This window comes from Mesoplodon mirus (genome assembly GCF_964341445.2).
Source record: "Mesoplodon mirus genome assembly, chromosome: 4".
Taxonomy (NCBI): Eukaryota; Metazoa; Chordata; class Mammalia; order Artiodactyla; family Ziphiidae; genus Mesoplodon; species Mesoplodon mirus.
The window spans coordinates 95,423,065-95,446,386 of record NC_138979.1 but is presented as its reverse complement, the minus strand read 5'-3'; the positions used below and the strand labels follow the sequence as shown (position 1 = coordinate 95,446,386).

Genomic DNA, 23,322 nt, shown 5'->3' with positions numbered 1-23,322 from the left:
AAATAGAATTACCATATGATCCAGCAATCCCACTACTGGGCATATACCTAGAGAAAACCATAAATCAAAAAGACACATGCACGCCAATGTTCACTGCAGCACTATTTACAATAGCCAGGTCATGGAAGCAACCTAAATGCCCATCGACAGACGAATGGATAAAGAAGATGTGGTACATATATACAATGGAATGTTACTCAGCCATAAAAAGGAACGAAATTGAGTCATTTGTTGAGACGTGGATGGATCGAGAGACTGTCATACAGAGTGAAATAAGTCAGAAAGAGAAAAACAAATATCGTATATTAACGCATGTATGTGGAACCTAGAATAATGGTACAGATGAACTGGTTTGCAGGGCAGAAGTTGAGACACAGATGTAGAGAACAAACGTACAGACACCAAGAGGGGAAAACCGCAGTGGGGTGGGGATGGTGGTGTGCTGAATTGGGCGATTGGGATTGACATGTATACACTGATGTGTATAAAACGGATGACTAATAAGAACCTGCAGTATAAAGAAACAAAAAAACTAATACTAAACTCTCTTTGGGTTATTTGTATGGAAATATGTTAATATAAATGTTTCAGACATTACATGAAATTTCTAAAAATCTTATATGTTCTGATATAATGTTGTAAGTCATAATTCTAGTTATTACTTTAAAATGTATATCTCAGAAATAACTAAATTTCCTTGTCAATTGCATTATTATGAACTTTCATCCAATCTTTAACCGTGGTCATTTTTAAGTCTTTTGTCATTTACAGACAGTTCTGGGTGTACTCTGATGCTTTTGCAAAAATGTTCCCATAAAAGGGTTTCATCTTCAAGGAATTCATGGAAAAGACTCTGACAAGTACAGGTTTCTGGTAACTGACTATACTGCTGAACTGAATGAATAAGCATTTTCAGAACTCTAATGGAAAACTGATGAATTCATAAAAGTGCCAACAAAAGATCAAGATAAAAAAAATTAATCACATGGGACTGAGTGAACTGATGAGGATGATTATAATTTTTGTGACTTTCTGTTTGAATAAAAAAAAAATCCCACAAGGACTCAGAGGCAAAAAATATACAAATCAATTTTCACTGCAAAGTAAAGGAGCTGTTACAGTGGAGGATTACTGGACTGAATGTCAATATTATAACATAGTGTGAGTGTGTTTCGTGTTTGGTAATTGCAATCATTGTTGCTTTTGTTGTGGTCAAAATAAATAAATAAATAAATAATTTTAAAGAAAAAAAAGAGTTGCTTTCTAATGAGGTGAAAAAAGAGGTGGGGCTAAAGAGTTTTAGATGTACATTAACAAAGTTATTTTTCCTGCAGGTTTCCTATAGCTGATAGTCACATATCCCAGCTGATAATTGCAAATCCTTCCCAATGATTGGTTTCTGCAATTCTTGAAATTCTGAGTTTCTGCTCTGCCATCAGGTATCCAATCAAATGTACCCTGGATTACAAATATATGTATATTTATAGTCCTGATTTTATACTTCTTTTGCTAGACTGCATTACTGAATTTTACCAAAAGGTGGCACACTACAAACACAAATCTGAAAATTCCTAAACTTAAATGTTCTAGGTAAAGTAAAAAGTAACTATATCCACAGAACATTAGCAAAAGAGGGAAACTTAGGGATCACTTAGTGATCTTCAGAATCTTCACAGATTCTGGACTCAGATTAACCTGTTAGAATTCTAGCTTTGTTGTTTATACTCTCGATGCAACCTTAAGCAAGCTTCTGAACTTGTACCCTCACTTATAATATAGAAAAATAACAGTACCTAACTCACAATGTTGCTCTGACGACTATGATCCGTGTTTTAGCAAAATGCCACACACACAGTCATATTTCAACAATTCTTCAAAATTCAGTTATAAATTCTTCCTATCTGTCTCCTAGCAATAAGGGGCACATATGCTATAAATAAACCTTCTAACCACATGCTACTCTTCAAACAAGTCAGTAATAGCACATCCTTCTTGCCTATATGCTGACAGCAAAAATTGGGGGAAAAAAGATTGCTTTAAAAATTCTACTTTCAAGATAACATGTGAAAATCAATCTATTTTTACAACTAAATACACTCTATGGTTCTATATATTAATATTAGAAAGGAGCTTCCAGCTATGGAGGTTCTACTGGATTAACCCTCCCACAGATAACCATAAACTCAGGACAAAAAAAAAAAAAAAAACTACTTAACGGCACTGGAGAGGCAACCAAAAACAAGCAGAAATCAGATGAAGTCTGTACTTAGGATAAAGGGACAGCACTGAGTGAGTTTCCCATTTTTTGCCTAAGACAGGCCCCACTCCACACCTACTAAGTAGCTAAAACTCCAATAGAAATCCCACAGTCTTACTCGCTTGAAGAACCAGAACAGCAACTTCAAGGTGACAACAGCAGCTGGCAGGTGATGGGAAAAGTGACTCTGCAAAGGAGAGAGTCACAGAAAGGGAACCTTAAATGCTGCACATTAACTCTGTTCAAATCTAGCTGACCCATGAAGTACATATACATGGGGCAGATTTCAAGCATGTCAGTTAAGAATAAAATAACTGAACTGATATTTTTGCTGCCCACTGAAGGAGACACAGTTTGGAATTTGAGTACAGTCAAGTTAATCAACTACTATCCTCGTCTGCTTTGACTGCTGTAACAAATACTGGAAGACTTAACTTTGGTTTCAACAACCAAAATTCATTTTCTCAGTTCTAGAGACTGGAATCCAAGATCAAGGTGCTAGTAAGGTCTGTGTCTGGTGAGAGACCCCTCCTTGGGTTGCAGACAGCTGTCTTTTCACTGTGTCAGGGAGAGGGAGCAAGCTCTCTGGTGTCTCTTCATATAAGGACCCTACCTTCATCACCTCATCTAACTCTAATTACCTCCACAAAGCCCCATCTTTAAATACCATCAACACTGAATTCTGGGAAGACACAAACATTCAGTCCATAACAACTACTTTAAAAAACAAAATCAGTAGGCTTCAGAGGACTATAACAGAACCCAGAGTCTCTCCAAGGTAACATTCACAACACCTATGATAACAATCCAAAATTACTAGATATAAGAAGAAACAGGAAAATGTGACCCATACTCAAGAGAAAAGGCAATCAAATTAAGAGGAAGTTTGGCTACTAATAAAATGCAATAGCTTAAAAAAGTTAAATGACACTACAGATCTAGAAATTTTGAGTTACATGATAATTTTATACATAGGTCAACACGCCTGCCAGCAACAGCACAATGACAAAGAAAAATTAAGGCTAGCCTGAAGCAAAATGTTGAAAACAGCTGGCACTCTTTGACTTCCTCTGTCAGAGTCCAATTTATTTGATCTCCTGGCACTCCTACAGGCCCTTACGCTAGAGTTCTGCTCTTGTGCTTAATTGGCTGCCAACCACTTAACTAATTATTACATATTACTGATAATTCAAATGTGAACCCTCTGAACAGGTTTTAAAGACACTGTTGAAAAGCTTCTGTGGAATGATAAACAGTTGGGGAAGTTTTATATATTAAAAAATAAACAGAATCAGATTCAGACCATGACTATGCTTGTAAAGAGTCCAACTGCTACAACCCATCTTATTTTCTGTTGGTTTTGCTGTCCTGCTGACCTCGTGGAGATTGCTACCCTGACTGCTTACCAGCCCAATACTGCCCTCAATTAAGGGATAGAAAATGTTTGATAAAGGTAAGTATGAGCAGTTGCCATCATGCCATACCATGGAGTCCAAGACATTAAATAATTGAAGACTAGACATTGAGTCTAAAAAGTGACCAACCTCAATTTAGCTCAAACAGCAGTAATTTTTCCCTCAGGTATTCCAGATAAAGTCTTACCCAGAATAATTCATTTTTACCATAAAAAATTATTATTAAAATGAAAAGGGATCAAAATTCATCATTTTAGGAGAAAAAAAGATAAGTATGTTGGCAAAAAAAAAAATTAAATTTCTTACACTAACTCAAGAAATTTTACCAGACTCCTAAGATTGCTAAAAAATCCAAATAAATATATTGACACAAAAGACAAACAGAACTGAGTAAATCACTTAGAAACTTGCACTTAAGGAAACTTGGTGTGTGACAGACACAGCAATACAAATCAGGAGATAATACCAATATACTATATGTATATGAACTATCACACTAGATTTCAAAATAAATACTAGATGGGTTAATAAAGTCATAACTTCAAAACTTCTACCAAGGGGCTTCCCTGGTGGTGCAGTGGTTGAGAGTCTGCCTGCCGATGCAGGGGACACGGGTCCGTGTCCCAGTCTGGGAAGATCCCACGTGCCGTGGAGCGGCTGGGCCTATGAGCCATGGCCGCTGAGCCTGCATGTCCGGAGCCCGTGCTCTGCAATGGGAGAGGCCACAACAGTGAGAGGCCCGCGTACCGCAAAAAAAAAAAAAAAACTTCTACCAAAAAATAAATAACTTTATGACCTCAAGATAAGAAAAAGCACATGCTATAAAGAAAGTATTGATAAATTATTACACCAAAATTAAAAACCAATGTATACCAACAACCTAAAAATAAGTAAATAGCCCACCATTAAAGTAAAAATATAAAAAGCTTGAGACTGAAGAAGGTATTTGTAGCTCATAAAACAAAAACAAACAAAAAACAAAAATTAGTATCCAGAATACATAGAGAACTTCTAGAAGTAAATAATAAAAAAGAAAAAAATAATCCATTAGAAAACCAAACAAAGCAATTCATCAGAGAGGAGGTAACCATAGCCAAAAACTTGTAACCTGAAATGATACACAACATTATCGGTGGACAGGGACATGCAAATTAAAACAATGAGGAACTACTACACATTCATGAATCTGGCAAAATAAAAGAACCTCATCAATTGAGTGCTGGCAAAGACGTTGGGGAGAAAAAAAAGAATTCTCATATATTTCTAGAGGGAGTGGTCAACACTTTGGCAATATCTACAAAGATGAAGATGCACCTACCCTATGACCCAGCAATTCTACGTCTAGATATATACTTCCTAGAAAAATTCTCACATGTCTACATAAGACGATACATACAAGAATGTTACATCATTATTTGTAAAAAAAAAAAAACTGGAAACAACCTAAATGCCCAATAACAGTAAAATGGACAACATACAGCATATTCCTATCATGGAATAATATATAGCAGCTGAAAGGGATTAACTAGACCTTACAGGTATCAACATGAATTAATCTCCAAAACCGAATGTTCATTAAAAAGAAAAAAAAGAAAAAAAAAGCTATAAGGATACACTGTTCAGCACAGGAAATATATTCTGTATTTTATAATAACTTCATTTTTTAAATATCTTTATTGAAGTATAATTGCTTTACAATGTTGTGTTAGTTTCTGTTGTACAACAAAGTGAATCAGATATAAGTGTACATATATTCCCATATCCCCTGCCTTATAATAACTGTAAATGGAGTATAAGCTATAAAAATATTGAATCACTATGTTGTACACCTGTAACTAATATTGTATATCAATTATATTTCAATAAAAAAAGAAAATGAAAAAAAAGATCCATAAAAAGATGTACATAATTCTATATATATCAAACGTAGAAATACCAAAAGACCACTATATAGTATACATACTCTAGGTAACAACATTACAAAAGCATCCAAAGGAACAATAAAGGCTAAATTTAGGACAAAAGTTATGTCTGAAAAAGTGGAAAGTGGAATGGGATTTTGATGGGGTACATCAAATTTTGTCTGTAATATTTTATTTCTTAAGCTGGGTGATAAGCACTGTCTGCTATATTATGATCTACACACCTGAATTCCATAACAAAAAAACCCAGCAAAGAACTCAAATTATATACATTTATTTTTAAATATTATGTACTTTCAGTCAAATAGTATACAATTTAAATTCTGCACCTTTTTTCCTGGCTCCTTATTACCTAATAAAATATTTTTTCAAAAGCAACAGAATCTGTTGAATTAAATGGATCTATCGCATATACCTAATTCAATGACCACTGATTGATACGTTTTCAGATGATACCACAAAAATTAATCTGAAAAAGAGAAATCTAAAGAAGTATTGGACATTCTCTATTACAAATCTTGAGCCTTCATATTGGAGTAAACCATAACAACCTATTCTCTATCCCTGAGTAGTGTGATGATACTTTGTTGACACACTCATTATAGGCATCTATGGTTTTTATTAATGAGTTCTACCTATAACAAAATCTATTTAGTTTAGTTAATAACTTTTCCAATCTATTAAGAATCCCCTCAGAATAGTAAATCTCTGTACTTCATCAAAATACCATGTATACAACTGAGTTATAAATAACCTATCCTAAAGTTATTACATAGAAATTTGGTAGTAAGGGAAATTCTACTAAGCTTTATAGCATTTAAAGAAAATATGGTATGACAAAATTTTTTTAAAGGTGACACATTTTTTTAAATGACCTTAACTTTTTTACTTAACAGTAACTAACACCTGTCATCTGACATCTCGCTAATATACATGCCCCTGAATATCAAGATTCTTCTCCAGGTTTCTATAATTTGGCAAGTCAACACCTACTCTTCCACTTATCAGCCTTATGACCTCTGGTGAGTGATTCTGCTTCTCTGTTCTTTATATAAATAATGGAGGGCGGAAAAAGTGTCTACTTCATAATGGAGTCTTGAGAGTGATATATGTAATTGATATATGTAAAGCATTTAGAACGATGGCCACAAAACGCTAATACATGTTAGCTAATATTGCGAAAATTTGTCTAAAGCCTATAACACACTTTGTTTAGTCAGGAGTACCTTCTGGGTAGAGCACCTTCCAGGTACTGGCTATGGTAAATTATACTTAAAAACAAGGAAGACTGCTAGTTCACATAGTGAAAGGTAATTTACAGTCCTATCTTTCTATTCTAGTTAATGTCTCCCCAGTCTCCTCCTTATAGTAATAGTCTGCTTCCCAGATAACTTTCCTTCTCTCATTCCTAATGTATTACCAAACTGTCAGAGAAAAGTAGGTAACTAAGCCTATTAAATTTCACTTTGCACATATTTTTCAACCAGTGAACTCTGGGCTTAAGGGTGCTATATTTCTGATAATGGCTTGGCTCAAAAGCTTTTTTTCTTTCTATGAGGAGTTGGGTTTCCAAAGGTTGAAGTTTTCAGAAGTCTGGCAGCTGGGATAGTTGAGGTGTTAAGTTATTAACATGTTTTCATGACGCAAGGAGGGACAAATAGTGTTTCACAGACTTTAATCCTAGTACTGCTCCTGAGGTGAAGTAGAAAAAGATTACCATCTGCCTTTCACAGAGTAACAGTGACGCTCATAAAAGAGTGTGACTTGGCAAAGATGCTTAGGTGAACAGGCAAGTCTATCAATTTCAAAGAACTGCTTACCTCCATACACCAAAATTTCTTCAACAGGGTTCTAAAACCTTTAGATAGTCAGGAAACTAAACACATATTCCCCCAAAAGATCCAGAGGAATTTTCTAAATCCTAGGTAAACTGAACCAAAGGGTCAACAAAATATCTAAAAGTAGTAACTTAATTCAAATTAAACCAACATTTTTATAAACATAAACTAGAAGAGGTCCAATTCTCCAAGTCACACATTTCACTCATATTCAAACTAATCTAATAGTTACAAAGCCCCTTCTAAAAGTGACACACATCTAAGTGTTTTTATACCAATTCATATAAATGACTCAGTTCAAATTCCCATAGACAGTCAAATGTTGCTCACGTTCTAAACTAACCTCAACCACTCTGAACTTTGCCTCCAGGCAACAAACTTAAAACAGTCATTTAAAGAGCAGTCGCTAATAAACAACAACAACAAAGAACACTGTAAAATTTAATCATATGCTGAAAGGTTCCCCCCAAAAGAAAGGAGAAACAGAAACCCAGAGTGAAATAACTGAGCAATGGCAATAATCATCAATTGCTACTGTTATGTGAATGTATGATGGGGAACTTCACAACTCAAAATCAGGCAGCTGACAACACCAACCCACTGGTCAATCTTAACATCAAAAAAAGAAAAACAACCAGGCAGCATGTGCCTCTTAATGTAATGCAATAAAAAGTACACAGCACTACCTGTGAAGCAGTCTTGCCAAAACATCAAACTAGAATCTCATAGAGTCTTTAGATTAACCACTCGTTCACAGGAAATACAGAGGAGAAAGGAACATGTTACAGGATGCTATACAGATACATTCAACAAAATCCAAACTGTGGGAAATTCTACAGGGCAAATGATCTGGATTTTTTTTTTCATTAAATAAATGTTAAATGACAAGACCAAAAAAGCGGGGGGAGGGGATACAAGAGACTGAGACTTATTTATCAACCAAATGCTGTGTGGACTTCTTTGGATCCTGATTCAAACAAACCAACTGGGAAAAAAACATGAGACAATTAAGGAAATATACTGAATATTTAATGATATCAAAGAATTATTAATTTTAGGTGTGCTAATAGTACTGTGGATGTGTAAAAGTTTTAGAGATACACATAACGAAGTACCTGTAGATGGAACATGTCTGGGATTTGCTTTTAAATTATCCAGTTGCGGAGGAATGAGAGGAATAATAGCAGAAACAATATTCACATGTTTCAAACTGTTGAAGAGGGTCATGAGTATATGGTGATTCATTTTACTATTATACCTTTGCAAGTTTGAAATCTCCCACATTAGAATGTTAAAGAAAGAGAGTATCAGTACTGTATCAAAAATATCTATGGTTGGCAAAACTCTCAAACTTAAATTTTAGAAGTGTTTGCTTCAATAGACCTTCATTTAAAAATCAAAACCAGGGACTCCCCTGGTGGCAGAGTGGTTGGGAATCCGCCTGCCAATGCAGGGAACAAGAGTTCAAGCCCTGGTCCGGAAGGATCCCACATGCCACAGAGCAGCTAGGCCCATGCGCAACAACTACTGAGCCTGCACTCTAGAGCCCGCAAGCCACAACTGCTGAAGCCCGCATGCCTAGAGCCCATCCATGCTCTGCAACAAGAGAGGCCACTGCAGTGAGGAAGCCCGTGCACTGCAACGAAGAGTAGCCCCCCGCTCACCACAACTAGAGAAAGCCCGCGCAGCCATGAAGACCTAATGCAGCTATAAATAAATAAATTTGTAAAAAAAATAAATCAAAGCCAAAAATACAATTTTAAGTACTGCCTTTAAGTATTATATTTGCACATATTAAGTAATGACTTCAACTATTACATGTTTTCATTTTATGTCTGGTTCTTATTACTGACATTTGCTAACACACACACACACACCTCCTCGAAAGGAACCAAGTTCTAAATATTCTAATGCCTGAACATCTCAATCAGTTCCTTCTTTTCTTCTACTACTTCTTTACTTCAAGCCCTAAATATTTTGGTCAGTCTTGCTACAGCCTCCTTATGGTCTCTCTTTTCAGCTTAAACACACACGGTCACTCTCCATACTGATTCCTCCTTCAGTGGACCCCTCATCTCCAGAATAAAATCCGAACTTCTTTGCATAACATACATTGCCCTCAGAAATCTGGTCCCTGCCTATCTTTATAACACTCCCAGACTAGTACCCCATAAATCATCCCATACTCCACTCTTTCTACATACAGTACTCGTACAACAGATTTTAAGATAAACTATGGATGCTCTTCGCTCTTTTTTTTTTTTTTTTTTTGGCTGCACTGCACAGCTTTCAGGATCTTAGCTCCCCGACCAGGGGTCGAACTCAGGCCCTCAGCAGTGAAAGCACCGAGTCCTAAACACTGGACCAGGGATTTCCCTGGATGCTCTTCTCTTCTAAAGCTCAGTTCCCTTAGACTAAAACCACCAATACCAAATTCTACATACCTTCTATTTCCAGGTTAATTAATTTCTATTGCCTCTACGACACTCACTTCTCCTATCAGCTCCTTTGCAAGCCTAACCAGACTTTCCTTTCTCTCTCCCTGACTACCCTATACATTCACAGTAATCTATGCAGTAATATCACACCTTTTTGCTTTTTGCATATCTATACTGCCCTTCAAGACAGAGTATCACAGAGCCTGCTAGACACTAAATGTTTGTTTTGTGATGTATGCATCTTCCATTGACAACAGACAGGTAGTTCTTTTATAAACAACTGGAATGTAAGCGGTTTGAAAGTGGGAAACTTATCTAACACATCTTTGCCACTCCAGTGCTTGGAATATATTAAACACTAAGTGTTTACCAAATGAATGAAACAAATATTTCTAATAGCCATGGTTTTTAATTTTGTAACAAAATTTATTCCACTCCAGTTTCCCTTGTGTTTCTTGGTATTTTATTTGTTTTGTGTTGTTTTTTGGTCTGTTGGCTGATTAGTTTTAAAGCAAAGGCCTTAAACAAGAGTTTACAATAAGAATTATACAGTGTAGCTACAACATACTTCAGGAAACTTTCAGGTCACAGTGTTGACCTTAAAGTTGAGGAGGCTCAACAAATTATCATTATTGGAGAACCTCAGTATTAGGTTATCCTAAGGTTTCACTGTAATTTAATTGGAAATTGTAGGGAAAATCACAAAACTCAATAGCAGTCAGGACCCAAGCAATGTAAAAACTAAAATCAGATTCTTAATTTCAAATTTTAAAGTGAAAATTTCTCCCTGTAGAAACAACAGTGCTGCATACAAACGTTGTTTCGGGGGCGGGGGGTGCATCTGCTACAAAAATGGAAAGACAACAAACACAAGAGAAATTCTGACCACATCAGTTTTTGAAGGTTAGATTTCAAAGTGTGTAGATAGCGACATTAAGAGGCTGAACTTAAGAACAGCACCTGAGGTAAGACTAAGAAATTGACTTTAACTAGAATGTCACTAGAAACAAAGTCATCTGGTTGCTTTAACCAAACAGTAGGAAGCAATGGCTTTTAAGATGGTGAATCGTCTTCATTTCCATCTTCTAACGTATCTAAATTTTTTTCTAAATACTTAAGTGGTATGTTCAAATGTATGTTATTTACCATCTAAAAAAAGGAAAACTAGACACATCGCTGAACAGTATTAATGGTTTGCTTTTTTTTTAATGAAAGGCACTTTGATTCAACTTCCCCACCCCCCAAAATAGATTCCCTTAAAATCCACTTAAGTAATAAATGTTAAAATTTAGCGTCGGTAGAGGAACTTAACAAATCCTTTTTAAAATTACGAAAAAAGGTAAAATGACGTTTTTATTGACTTTACATTACCCAAAAATGTGGAAAATAATGGAAAGGTGTACTATTTATTCAAAGCATAACTACTTACGTGGTTTCAATTTGTACGGTACTTGAATTAGTTTCTAGAGAAAAGTAAACCTACCAAACTCCAGCAGAGGGAGAATTGTTTGCATGAAGCCTATCTAGTTCAACTACTGACCAGGAATACCTACCCGCTCTTCAAGTCTCTGATCTAAATGACTTTCTTTGTGAGAAAACTTCTAATTTTATTCCTGGCCTTAACAAAAACCTCTATCAAAAGGTGAAATGCGCCGCATCCCTCTCGCAACTTTGGTTTAAAACACGACCAACCCTTCTCTAGGGCAACGGATGAGGCAGTTCGACATAAATCCAGACAACACATCGCCTCGGTACCTACAGCAGCGCCCCAATAAAACCCTTAATTCTTGCTAAAGAAAATTCCAAACCAGATCTAGCGTCAATATCGTCTAATCCCTCCTCTTGGGCTCCAGAGGAAAATGGACCTGTGGAGTACACGCTGCGCAGCAAACAAGGCGCAGCTCCAAAGCCGTATCCTCTATCCCGTTTTTGCTCCCTCTCAGCCCTCCCTCCGCTTCCATGCAGAACTTGAGCAGAGCATTTGGCTGCCTTATCTGCCAGCAACAAGCGCCAGGAGGAACGCGCTCCCGGGAGATGCGGAGCTTGCAGGCTGAGCGCTGCCTCTGGCGCGCTGCGGCCGCTCAGCTCTGCCAGGTCCTCCGCGGCTCCCGCCTCTGCCGCCCCGAAGAGCCCTCGCTTGAGCCCGGGCTCCGCTCAGGGGATTCCCGCGACGAGGTGTCGCGCCAGATTTGCTACCTGCTTCCTGCTCCTCACCCGCGAAAGAACTGCACTCCCGTCCCGCCACGGCAAGTCCGGAAGCCTCAAAGCAAACCGGCGGTCCATAGCCCCAGGAAGAGCGGCTCCGCGCACACACTTGCCAGCCGAGTCCTCCCCCTTCCCTGCCCGCAACCCCCAGGGCCATTCCCCCGCCGGGGCCTGCGTGGGTCCAGTACCATTCTCCTCACGGGGCGAACTCCGGAAGAGCAGCAACTCCACCTCCTCCTCCTCCGCGGCCTGTAGCCATCTATCGGGAAGCGTCTCCGGAGGCGGCAGCAGAGGCCGCCGGACAAGGACAGCCCAGGGAAACCTTCTCAGAACTAACTCAGCTCCGGCGCTAGCAGCAGAAACTGAGTCTTTCATAATTGTGCGACCAACTCCGCCGGGTGACTGGGCACAGGGACGCGCCCGCGCCCGCCTCCGCCGGCGACGGGGTTGGAGACAGACCACGTGAGGGGCGCGTCGTGTGCGTAGCCGCCTGCGGGCCGGATCACGTGAGGGGCGCGCGCTCCCTCACTTCCAGGCCGCCTCCCTGCGCGCCGTGCGTACGCGTCGGGCACGAGCGTCCTCAGTCCCGGCGCCTCGGGTCTGCTGAATTGGCTAAGGTGTTCTCCCCAGTTCTCCGTGGGATACCTAGGCGGGACTTGCACAAACATCTGCCTCAGCTCGAGGAGTGGAACTTAAGGAAGCGATAGTTGAGGGTTAAGGTTTCAGGCCCCTGGGATCCCCCCCGGGAGTTGTGGCGTGGTCTCGTCTCTGCTAACTGGGCCTGGCGTCTGCCTGCACTCTGGAGCAGCGTTCTCCAGCCCCGTAGCTGTGCCTCAGCGAGGGTGGAGGCCTTCCATGTTGCTCTCTCCTAGTCCAAAATGGAAAATTATCTTGACCCAAATCATGTTCTTCCTCTAGCTTCCCCTGCTTGTGCCAGCAAAAATTCTTCTGGCTTTAACTGTGGGCACTAGCCTTTCCCTCCAGAGATATCTCCCACCGGCGCGGACACACCACACACCTGAACCTAAGACTGTGGCTTTTCTGTCTTTCCTTTTCCTTTGCTCTCACACCAGCCCAGGGTTGACTATTAGGGATAGTTTACTAACTGTTGCTTTTCACCCTCGGGAAAAACGTCAAGAGTTCCTCTGTCTGATCCTGATCTTATCTCTTTTTTAAAAACAGTTTTATTGGGACTTCCCTGGTGGTGCAGAGGTTAAGAACCTGCCTGCCAATGCAGGGGACACGGGTTTGAGCCCTGGTCCCGGAAGGTTCCACACGCCAGCGAGCAACTAGGCAGGTGCGCCACAACTACTGAGCCCACAAGCCTAGAGTCTGTGCTCTGCAACGAGAGAAGCCACCTCGATGAGGAGCCTGTGCACCGCAACTAGAGAAAGCCTGTGAGCAACAACGAAGACCCAATACAGCCAAAAATAAATAGATAAAATTATTTTAAAAAAAACAGCTTTATTGAGGAATAATTGACATGTCAATAAGTAACCTATGCCTATTTAAATGTACAATTGGACAAGTAGTGACATATTTATACACCCATGAAATCGTCACACTCAGACAGTGAACGTATTCATCACCTCACACTTTCCTTCTGCCCTTTATAATTCTTCCATCTTGTCCCTCCCCATCTCCATCCCTTAGCAACTACTGATCTGCTTTCAGTCACTATAGATTAGTTTGCATATTCTAAAGTTTTATGTAGTGGAGTTATACCATATGTACTTTTTGGGGGGAAGGGAGAGGAGGTCTGGCTTCTTTCACTCATCATAGCTATAACCTTGTAAACCTTTTAAAACACAATTCACTGAAGTAGGATCTTCTCCTCAACAAAACTGATCCACCCATTTTCCCTAACAAGCTTTGGCCATACTTGTGAACAATCTTCAATTACAGACATACCCTGGAGATTTTTCGAATTCCATTCCAGACCACTGCAATAAAGTGAATATTGCACTAAACTATATCACATAAATGTTTTGGTCCCAGTGCATATAAAAGTTATGTTTACACTATACTGAGGCCTATTAAGTGTACAATAGCATTATGTCTAAAAAAAACTACATACCTTAATTTAAAAATACTTTATTGCTTTAAAAATAGTACCTTTGAAGAGCAATACAGTGAAGTGCAATAAAACAAGGTACACCTGTATTGTATATTCCTTCTCCATCTGGCAGGTCCAGCAGGACCAAGGTTAAAAAAATGGGGTTTTTTGTTTTCTTTTTTTTTTTTTTAATTTTTGGCGGTATTGGGTCTTTGTTGCTGAGTGCAGGCTTTTCTCTAATTATGGAGAGCGGGGGCTACTCTTTGCTGCCGTACGTGGGCTTCTCATTGCAGTGGCTTCACTTGTTGCGGAGCACAGGCTCTAGGCGCTCAGGCTTCAGTAGTTGTGGCACGCAGGCTCAGTAGTTGTGGCTCACAGGCTCTAGAGCACAGGCTCAGAAGTTGTGGCGCACTTAGTTACTCCGCGGCATCTTCCCAGGCCAGGGGTTGAACCCGTGTCCCCTGCATTGGCAGGCGGATTCTTAACCACTGCACTGCCAGGGAAGTCCTAAAAAAACGTTTAAAAAAATTTTTTTTCCTACTAGATTGTCAGCCCCTTGGGGCAGGGATCTAAATGTTTATTTTCTAGATCTCAGCTGGGCCTACGCACTTCCTGCCTTTAGGGAGTTTATAATCTAGAAAGTGGAAACAAACCAGAAAATCAAAATAAAATGAGATAAGAGTGCGTTGTTCTCCTTGGTCTTTGTGTCTCTGGCCTTTTTGTACCCACAAGTCAGGGATGGTGTAGAAAGGAAACAAGAATAGCTCCATGATAGTTGGATGGTGTAGAAAGGAAACAAGAATAGCTCCATGATAGTTGGTCTCCAGAAATTTTTGGTAAATTGCAGCATTTAGTTTAGAGTTAGAAATGTTGCTTGCCATTTCAGTAAACAGCGAATGTTGCCCATGATCAAGCCATCAGCCACTATCACCTTGTGCTCTGAGGGGAATTCAGGATAGAGAAAGACAGGATACTGGCTCTAGATAGTTAAGATACATATCAAAGGAATAATTTCAGTGAGCCCAGACCCTTTTTTATTTACTTATTTGGCTACATCGGGTCTTAGTTGAGGCATGCAGGATCTTTCGTTGTGGCACACGGGCATCTCTCTAGTTGTGGTGCGCAGGCTCAGTAGCTGTGACATGTGGGCTCTAGAGCGCTCAGGCTTAGTTGCCCCGCGGCATGTGGGATCTTATTACCCCCGCCAGGGATTGAACTGGCATCTCCTGCATTGGAAGGCAGATTCTCAACCACTGGACCACCAGGGAAGTCCTTCAATGAGCCCAGACTCTTGCATCTTCCCATACATAGAAAAGCACTAACATCATTAATTTGAGTTGTCTTTTTTTTGTAATTAGCAGTAATGTTTTGATGTTCGACTACATGCCTTTTTCTAGCAAAAACTCCTAGATAACCTGGCTCCTCCCTTACCTCTTTGAAACAGTTTCTCACAGCTATCTGAGAGTCTGTTTCCAGGCTATAGTACTCAGTAATGTTCTTGAATAAAACATAATTCTCAACTTTTAGGTTGTGCATTTTTTCCCACTGACACCTTAATTGAACTACTGAAAATAAATTCTTTAATTTACAGGTGATCAGACAGCCCTGAAGTTCACATATGCTGACCTTCAGTGAGCAATCAGGTCTGGAGGATGAATATATTCATTCAAAAAAAAGTGTTGGGACTTCCCTTGTGGTCCAGTGGGTAAGACTCTGCGTTCCCAATACAGGGGATCCAGGTTCGATCCCTGGTGGGGGAACTAGACCCCACATGCATGCCGCAACTAAGACCCGCCTCAGCCAAAGTACATAAATATTTTTTAAAAAGACACTCAAACAGCCTCTGAAGAGGTACATGTGGCAAGAGGCTGAGACCTCCCAACAGCCAATACCAAGTTACTGGCAAGAAAGTGGAGCAACAGGAACTCTTATTCATTGCTTGTGGGAATACAAAATAGTACTGACACTTTGGAAGATAGTACGACAAAAAATAAACATACTCTTTTGATAGGATCCAGCAAGTGTGCTCTTTGGTATTTACCCAAATAAGGTAAAAACTTTTGTCCACATAAAAACGTGCAAACAGTTGTTAATAGCAGCCTTATTTATAAATGCCAAATATTCAGAGCAATCAAGATGTCCTTCAGTGAGTGGATAAACTAACTGTGGTACATCCACAGAATGGAATATTATTCTGTGATAAAAGAAATGAATTATCATGCCATGAAAAGACAGGTAGGAAAGTTAAATAAATATTTCTAAGTGAAAGAAGCCAATCTGAAAGGCTACAAACTGTATGATTCCAACTGTGTGACACTCTGGAAAAGGCAAAACTATGGAGACATTGAAAAGATCCGTGGTTGCCAAAGGTTTGAGAGGAGGGAGGGAGGGAGGGATGTATAGGTGGAGGACAGGGCGTTTTTAGGGCAATGAAACTACACTGTATGATACTGTAATGTGGATACATGTCATTATACATTTGTCAAAACCTGTAGAATGTACAACGCAAAGAGTCAATCCCAATGTAAATTATGAACTTTAATTAATAACAAAGTATCAATATTTGCTTATCAATTGTGACTAAGGTACCACACTAATGCAAGATGTTAATAATAGGGGAAACTGGGGGGAGGGAGGAGGGTTGTGAAAGGGGTATACGAGAACTTTCTATACTTTCTCACTCAACTTTTCTGTAAATATAAAACTGCTCTAAAAATAAAGTGTATTAATTTTTTAAAAAGCATATGGGCAAAGTAGAATAGAAACACAAGTTAAGCACAAAAAAAGAATAATGCAAAATTTCCTATTCTTGAGAAGTTTATCTTTCTTAAATGAATAATGATGGGTATCAAATCATATTTAAAATCTAAGTGATAAAATTTACATTTTAAAATCTCTAAATGTTTAATATTCTGTTAATTACATTTATTGCAAATATTTTAAATTATGATAAAATATACAAGAGTTACATAGTGTTTTTTACACTGATACATATTTTGTTGAGATATAATTGACATATAATATTATATTAGTTTCAGGTGTACATCATAATGATTTGATATATGTATATATTGCAGAATGTTCACCACAATAAGTCTAGTTAATATCCATCCATCCATAGTAGTTTCTCAAAATTATTTTAAGTGGTATGTAAACAAAATTACTTGGGGCTTCCCTGGTGGCGCAGTGGTTGAGAGTCCGCCTGCTGATGCAGGGGACACGGGTTCGTGCCCTGGTCCGGGAAGATCCCACATGCCGCGGAGCGGCTAGGCCCGTGAGCCATGGCCACTGAGCCTGCACATCCGGAGCCTATGCTCCGCAACGGGAGAGACCACAACAGTGAGAGGCCCACGTACCGTAAAAAAAAAAAAAAAAAAAAAAAAATACTTGAAGACCAACACTCCAAGTCTCTTTCATTATTTTGGAAGAAGATAGATACAGCCGTAGTGTTTTAGACTTCAAGTTTCATAAGGACATTTAAAAAAATAAAATTAAGAACCATGAGAAAAGAAATGGATTATATAACTCCCAAGCTGTAGAGAGGAGAAATGGATTAAAACAAAAACAAAAAGTCAATCTAAAAAATGTCAGATTAGTCCACAATTTCCTCTTGGTTTTTGTAACTTAAATTTGTTAACAAAAATATACAATACTTGGTGTTGTATTTACATTTAGAATGTTTCAGAAGCACATTTTGCTGTTTTAAACACATCAACAGCTGCAGTAGGGATGTGGCAATTATAAAACAACCATTTTAAACATTAGCAGATTCTTTGTGGTTTTAAGGTATTTAATAATAAAGGGGCTAAATTTTAACCTAGGAAAAGTATTTTTAGATTGCTGCAAGTTTATTGTAATTTATATTTAAAGGGACCGATAAGTAGTGCAGTTTATGAGTGATGACTATCTCTGACACTAGCCAGGTTTTATGACTTCTCACAATTATTTAAAACATGTTTCACCTTGATGTCCACACAGATGTGTATAGAGGTTTACATTCAGATAAGTAAAAGCAGGCTCCATAGTAAAACAGTTGGAAAGCATCAGAGTCCTTACTTTCTAACACTGAAGAGCAAGCATTTATTGAATGGTTTCTCTCTGCCAGGTATTATTCTAGTCACTCAACATGTATTAACTTAAGTCCTCTGAACTCTATGAGCTACATACTATTATTGTCATCCTTATTGTACAGAGGAGGAAACTGAGGCACAGGGCAGAACCACGGTTTCAACCAAGGCAGCCTAATTCCAGAGTTTATGTCCTTAACCCTTCTGCTATATTACCTCTTGTGACAGTAAAACACACTGAAAAAGCTGTCACTAATAATAGAGAACAGATTATATATGATGCAGCCTTTCACAAAATCTTTTCTTCAAACTATTTAATCAGCTAATCAAGATTCTTTATTTACTTCACTAGGTCCAAATATTTGGCTTATATGATTGTTTTCACATTAATCATGCTCTAATTTCTCCCTAAACGGATTTGCCACTAGTGTTAAGTCCCTGAGCAACCTGAGAAGGGGACACTGTGTCGAAAACTGAAGAACACTGGCAACATTAAAACAATTAAAATTGATTAAAGCATCAAAACAATTAAAAAGAGAGCCAATATATGAAGTATATGTTTTATGTACAATTTCCCTGTCACTTAAAATTAGACCCTCATAAATGTTTGGCAAATCCTTTGTTTGTATAAGCAGAGCGATTAAACCAGTTCCAAGAAATTTTGCAGTAATTTGGATTGAGGATTAATGGATTTTCTTTCTTCTGCATTCTTTCAAAAGAATTAACCTGTTTGTAAGAGGAAAGCTAATAAACTGGCACCAAAAATACCTGGAATGTTTCAAATTTTTTAAAATTAATTAATTTATTTTTGGCTGTGTTGGGTCTTCGTTGCTGCGCGCAGGCTTTCTCTAGTTGGCGGTGAGCTGGGGCTAGTCTTCATCGTGGTGTGCGGGCTTCTTATTGCGGTGGCTTCTCCTGTTGCGGAGCACAGGCTCTAGGGCACGTGGGCTCAGTAGTTGTGGCACACTGGCTTAGTTGCTCCGCGGCACGTGGGATCTTCCCAGACCAGGGTTCGAACGCGTGTCCCCTGCATTGGCAGGGGGATTCGTAACCACTGCACCATCAGGGAAGACCCTCAAATATTAATCTCTAACCCCAATAGTTTAGTACAGTACCTGGTATATCATAGGTATTCAATAAATAGTTCTTGAATAATTGAGAGGATGAAAATCAGGCTTCTTGAACTAGAGTGTATGCATATATGTTATTTATGCAATATACAAGTAATAAACATTTTTTATAACTGTTTTCATTGGCCCTAGTTTATTTTTAAAAGAAAAATATTTCTTCCTAAAGTTTTAAAACTCTACTCCAAGTGACTAGATTTGGGTAAAAGCTGGAACAAATTATCAGAAAACATAGAGAGAAATTTCCCTTTGAATTTAGCAAAAGCTTTGTGTTGATAAAGAATGTTATTTTGGGGACTACAAGAACTTCTCTGAAGCATATGTGAGTGTACAATGAATGGATTACTTTGGTTGAACAGGAAATTTAAAGGGGTCTAAGACTAAATGCATTAAACTATGATAAACAATGATAATTTCCTAAAACGAATTTAGATGGTGTAGTTAGCCCTAAATCATTTGACTCCACTTCCCCAGAAAGTGGAAAAAAAATAATGAAGTTTATGTAAAAAACTAATCTTTAAATTTCAGTCTGAGACAGAGACTTAATCACATGAAACTGGGGGATCAACAATTAAGTTGTACGTAAAAGTGATTTTGAATCTTAGGGATCATGAGTCTGTGCTATATATTTTAATTTTCATGGTCAGTTTTTAAATTATTAATTGGTGGTTCTAGTTGTGAATTGTTATTCATTTCCACTGGTACATCAATATTTTTAAGCAAATTCAGGTAAGATACATAAAAAGGTAAGTCTGTTTAAAGTTGATTGTCTAGGGACTTCCCTGTTGGTCCAGTGGGTAAGACTCCAAGCTCCCAGTGCAGGGGCCTGAGTTCAATCCCTGGTTGGGGATCCCACATGCCACAACTAAGAAGTCCTCACGCCACAATTAAAGACCTTACATGCTGCAAGGAAGATCCCGCGTGCCTCAGCTAAGACATGGTGCAAAAAAATAAATAAATAAATAAATATATTTTTAAAACTTGATTATCTAGTTTGACACTTAAGCTGTTTGCTTTGATAATTATTTTGGATCACACACAAAAAAAGTTTTCTTTAAATAGGATATTGGTAACAGTTGAAAAAAGGGATCTCAAAAAAGATCTGATTTTCTGATACTGGATACCATTATTGCTACTATGTATTAGCAATGCTAATATGTATCTCCTAACTTAATACCGATTTATTAACATTTTAACATTATAAGGTTATCTAAGGAAGGTCCTAAAATGCAAGTTAAATGGCATTAAAATGGAATTGCTATAAGCATATATGTTTGTTTATGTGTATGAGTATGTATATACTTGCCTCACTATTAACAGATTTTCATCTTGTTTCATGAAGATCTCAAAGGGGTAGCTTTCAGGTAGCTAATCTTAACCTAATATACTTTAAGATCACAAAAGCCTATTACAGTATACCTTACACTCTGAGGAAAACGTAAACATAAAATAACCAAGCAACCAGGTATTAATTGGATTAATTAGCTCTGTGTTTTGAATACTATTTAAATACAATATAGGTGCTTAACACCAAATTACTACAAATGTATAGCTGAAGAAAAAAGTTAAAACATAAGGAGAGCTGTATATGAAAAGTGATGAATTAACACACATCTAATTTGGCTCCCTTGTGAAAAACTCCATAAAACAATATTTTTCAAAGATATTTAATTAACGCTTTCATACATATACAAGAGTAGAAACAAGCACCCACCACCTAGATTCAATGATTATCAACATTTTACTGCAATTTATCTGTTTTTTTCTTGAATTTTATTTTTTATTTTTTATACAGCAGGTCCTTATTAGTCATCAATTTTATACACATCAGTGTATACATGTCAATCCCAATTGCCCAATTCATTACACCACCACCCCATCCCCCACCACTTCTCCCCCTTGGTGTCCATATGTTTGTTCCCTACGTCTGTGTCTCAACTTCTGCCCTGCAAACCGGTTCATCTGTACCATTTTTCTAGGTTCCACATACATGCGTTAATATACAATATTTGTTTTTCTCTTTCTGACTTACTTCAATCTGTATGACAGTCTCTAGATCCATCCACGTCTCAACAAATGATTCAATTTCATTCCTTTTTAGGGCTAAGTAATATTCCATTGTATATATGTACCACATCTTCTTTATCCATTCGTCTGTCTATGGGCATTTAGGTTGCTTCCATGACCTGGCTATTGTAAATAGTGCTGCAGTGAGCATTGGCGTGCATGTGTCTTTTTGAATTATGGTTTTCTCCAGGCATTGCCCAGTAGTGGGATTGCTGGATCATATGGTAATTCTATTTCTAGTTTTTCAAGGAACCTCCATACTGTTCTCCATAGTGGCTGTATCAATTTACATTCCCACTAGCAGTGCAAGAGGGTTTCTCCACACCCTCTCCAGCATTTGTTGTTTGTAGATTTTCTGATGATGGCCATTCTAACTGGTGTGAGGTGATACCTCATTGTAGTTTTGATTTGCATTTCTCTAATAATTAGTGATGTTGAGCAGCTTTTCATATGCTTCTTGGCCATCTGTATGTCTTCTTTGGAGAAATGTGTATGGGTCTTCTGCCCATTTTTGGATTGGGTTGTTCGTTTCTTTAATATTGAGCTGCATGAGCTGTTTATATATTTTGGAGATTAATCCTTTGTCTGTTGATTTGTTTGCGAATATTTTTTCCCATTCTGAGGGATGTCTTTTCGTCTTGTTTATGGTTTCCTTTGCTGTGCAAAAGCTTTGAAGTTTCATTAGGTCCCATTTGTTTATTTTTGTTTTTATTTCCATTACTCTAGGAAGTGGATCAAAAAAGATCTTGCTGTGATTTATGTCAAAGAGTGTTCTTCCTATGTTTTCCTCTAATCGTTTTATAGTGTCCGGTCTAACATTTAGGTCTCGAATCCATTTTGAGTTTATTTTTGTGTATGGTGTTAGGGAGTGTTCTAATTTCATCCTTTTACATGTAGCTGTCCAGTTTCCCAGCACCACTTATTGAAGAGGCTGTCTTTTCTCCATTGTATATCCTTGCCTCTTTTGTCATAGATTAGTTGGCCATAAGTGCGGGGGTTTATCTCTGGGCTTTCTATCTTGTTCCATTGATCTATGTTTCTGTTTTTGCACCAGTACCATATTCTCTTGATTACTGTAGCTTTGTAGTATAGTCTGAAGTCAGGGAGACTGATTCCTCCGGCTCTGTTTATTTCCCTCAAGACTGCTTTGGCTATTCAGGGTCTTTTGTGTCTCCATACAAATTTTAAGATTTTTTGTTCTAGTTCCATAAAAATTGCCATTGGTAATTTGATAGGGATTGCATTGATTCTGTAGATTGCTTTGGGTAGTATAGTCATTTTCACAATACTATTCTTCCAATCCAAGAACACGGTATATCTCCCCATCTGTTGATATCATCTTTAATTCCTTTCCTCAGTGTCTTATAGTTTTCTGCATACAGGTCTTTTGTCTCCCTACGTAGGTTTATTCCTAAGTATTTTATTCTTTTTGTTGCAGTGGTAAATGGGAGTGTTTCTTTAATTTCTCTTTCACATTTTTCATCATTAGTGTATAGGAATGCAAGAGACTTTTGTGCATTAATTTTGTATCCTGCAGCTTTACCAAATTCATTGATTAGCTCTAGTAGTTTTCTGGTGGCATTTTTAGGATTCTCTATGTATAGTATCATGTCATCTGCAAACAGTGACAGTTCTACTTCTTCTTTTCCAATTTGTATTCCTTTTATTTCCTTTTCTTCTCTGATTGCCATGGCTAGGACTTCCAAAACTATGTTTCATAATAGTGGTGAGAGTGGACATCCTTGTCTTGTTCCTGATCTTAGAGGAAATGCTTTCAGTTTTTCACCATTGAGAATGATGTTTGCTGTGGGTTTGTCATATATGGCCTTTATTATGTTGAGGTAGGTTTCCTCTATGCCCATATTCTGGAGAGTTTTTATGATAAGTGGGTGTTGAATTTTGTCAAAAGCTTTTTCTGCATCTATTGAGA

At 38.1% G+C, this 23,322-nt stretch overlaps 1 protein-coding gene across 2 annotated transcripts in view; it reads right to left on the bottom strand.

Annotated features, from left to right (window-relative positions):
• TRPM7 (transient receptor potential cation channel subfamily M member 7) overlaps window positions 1-12,347 on the bottom strand; it is a 130,545-nt gene extending 118,198 nt beyond the window's left edge. For both annotated transcript variants that reach the window (XM_082616879.1, XM_082616880.1), the window contains exon 1: window positions 12,264-12,347. In XM_082616879.1, coding sequence (XP_082473005.1) covers window positions 12,264-12,266 — 3 coding nt within the window. In that variant the 5' untranslated portion in view covers window positions 12,267-12,347. The remainder of the gene's footprint in view (window positions 1-12,263) is intronic.
• Between the last annotated feature and the right edge of the window lie 10,975 nt (window positions 12,348-23,322).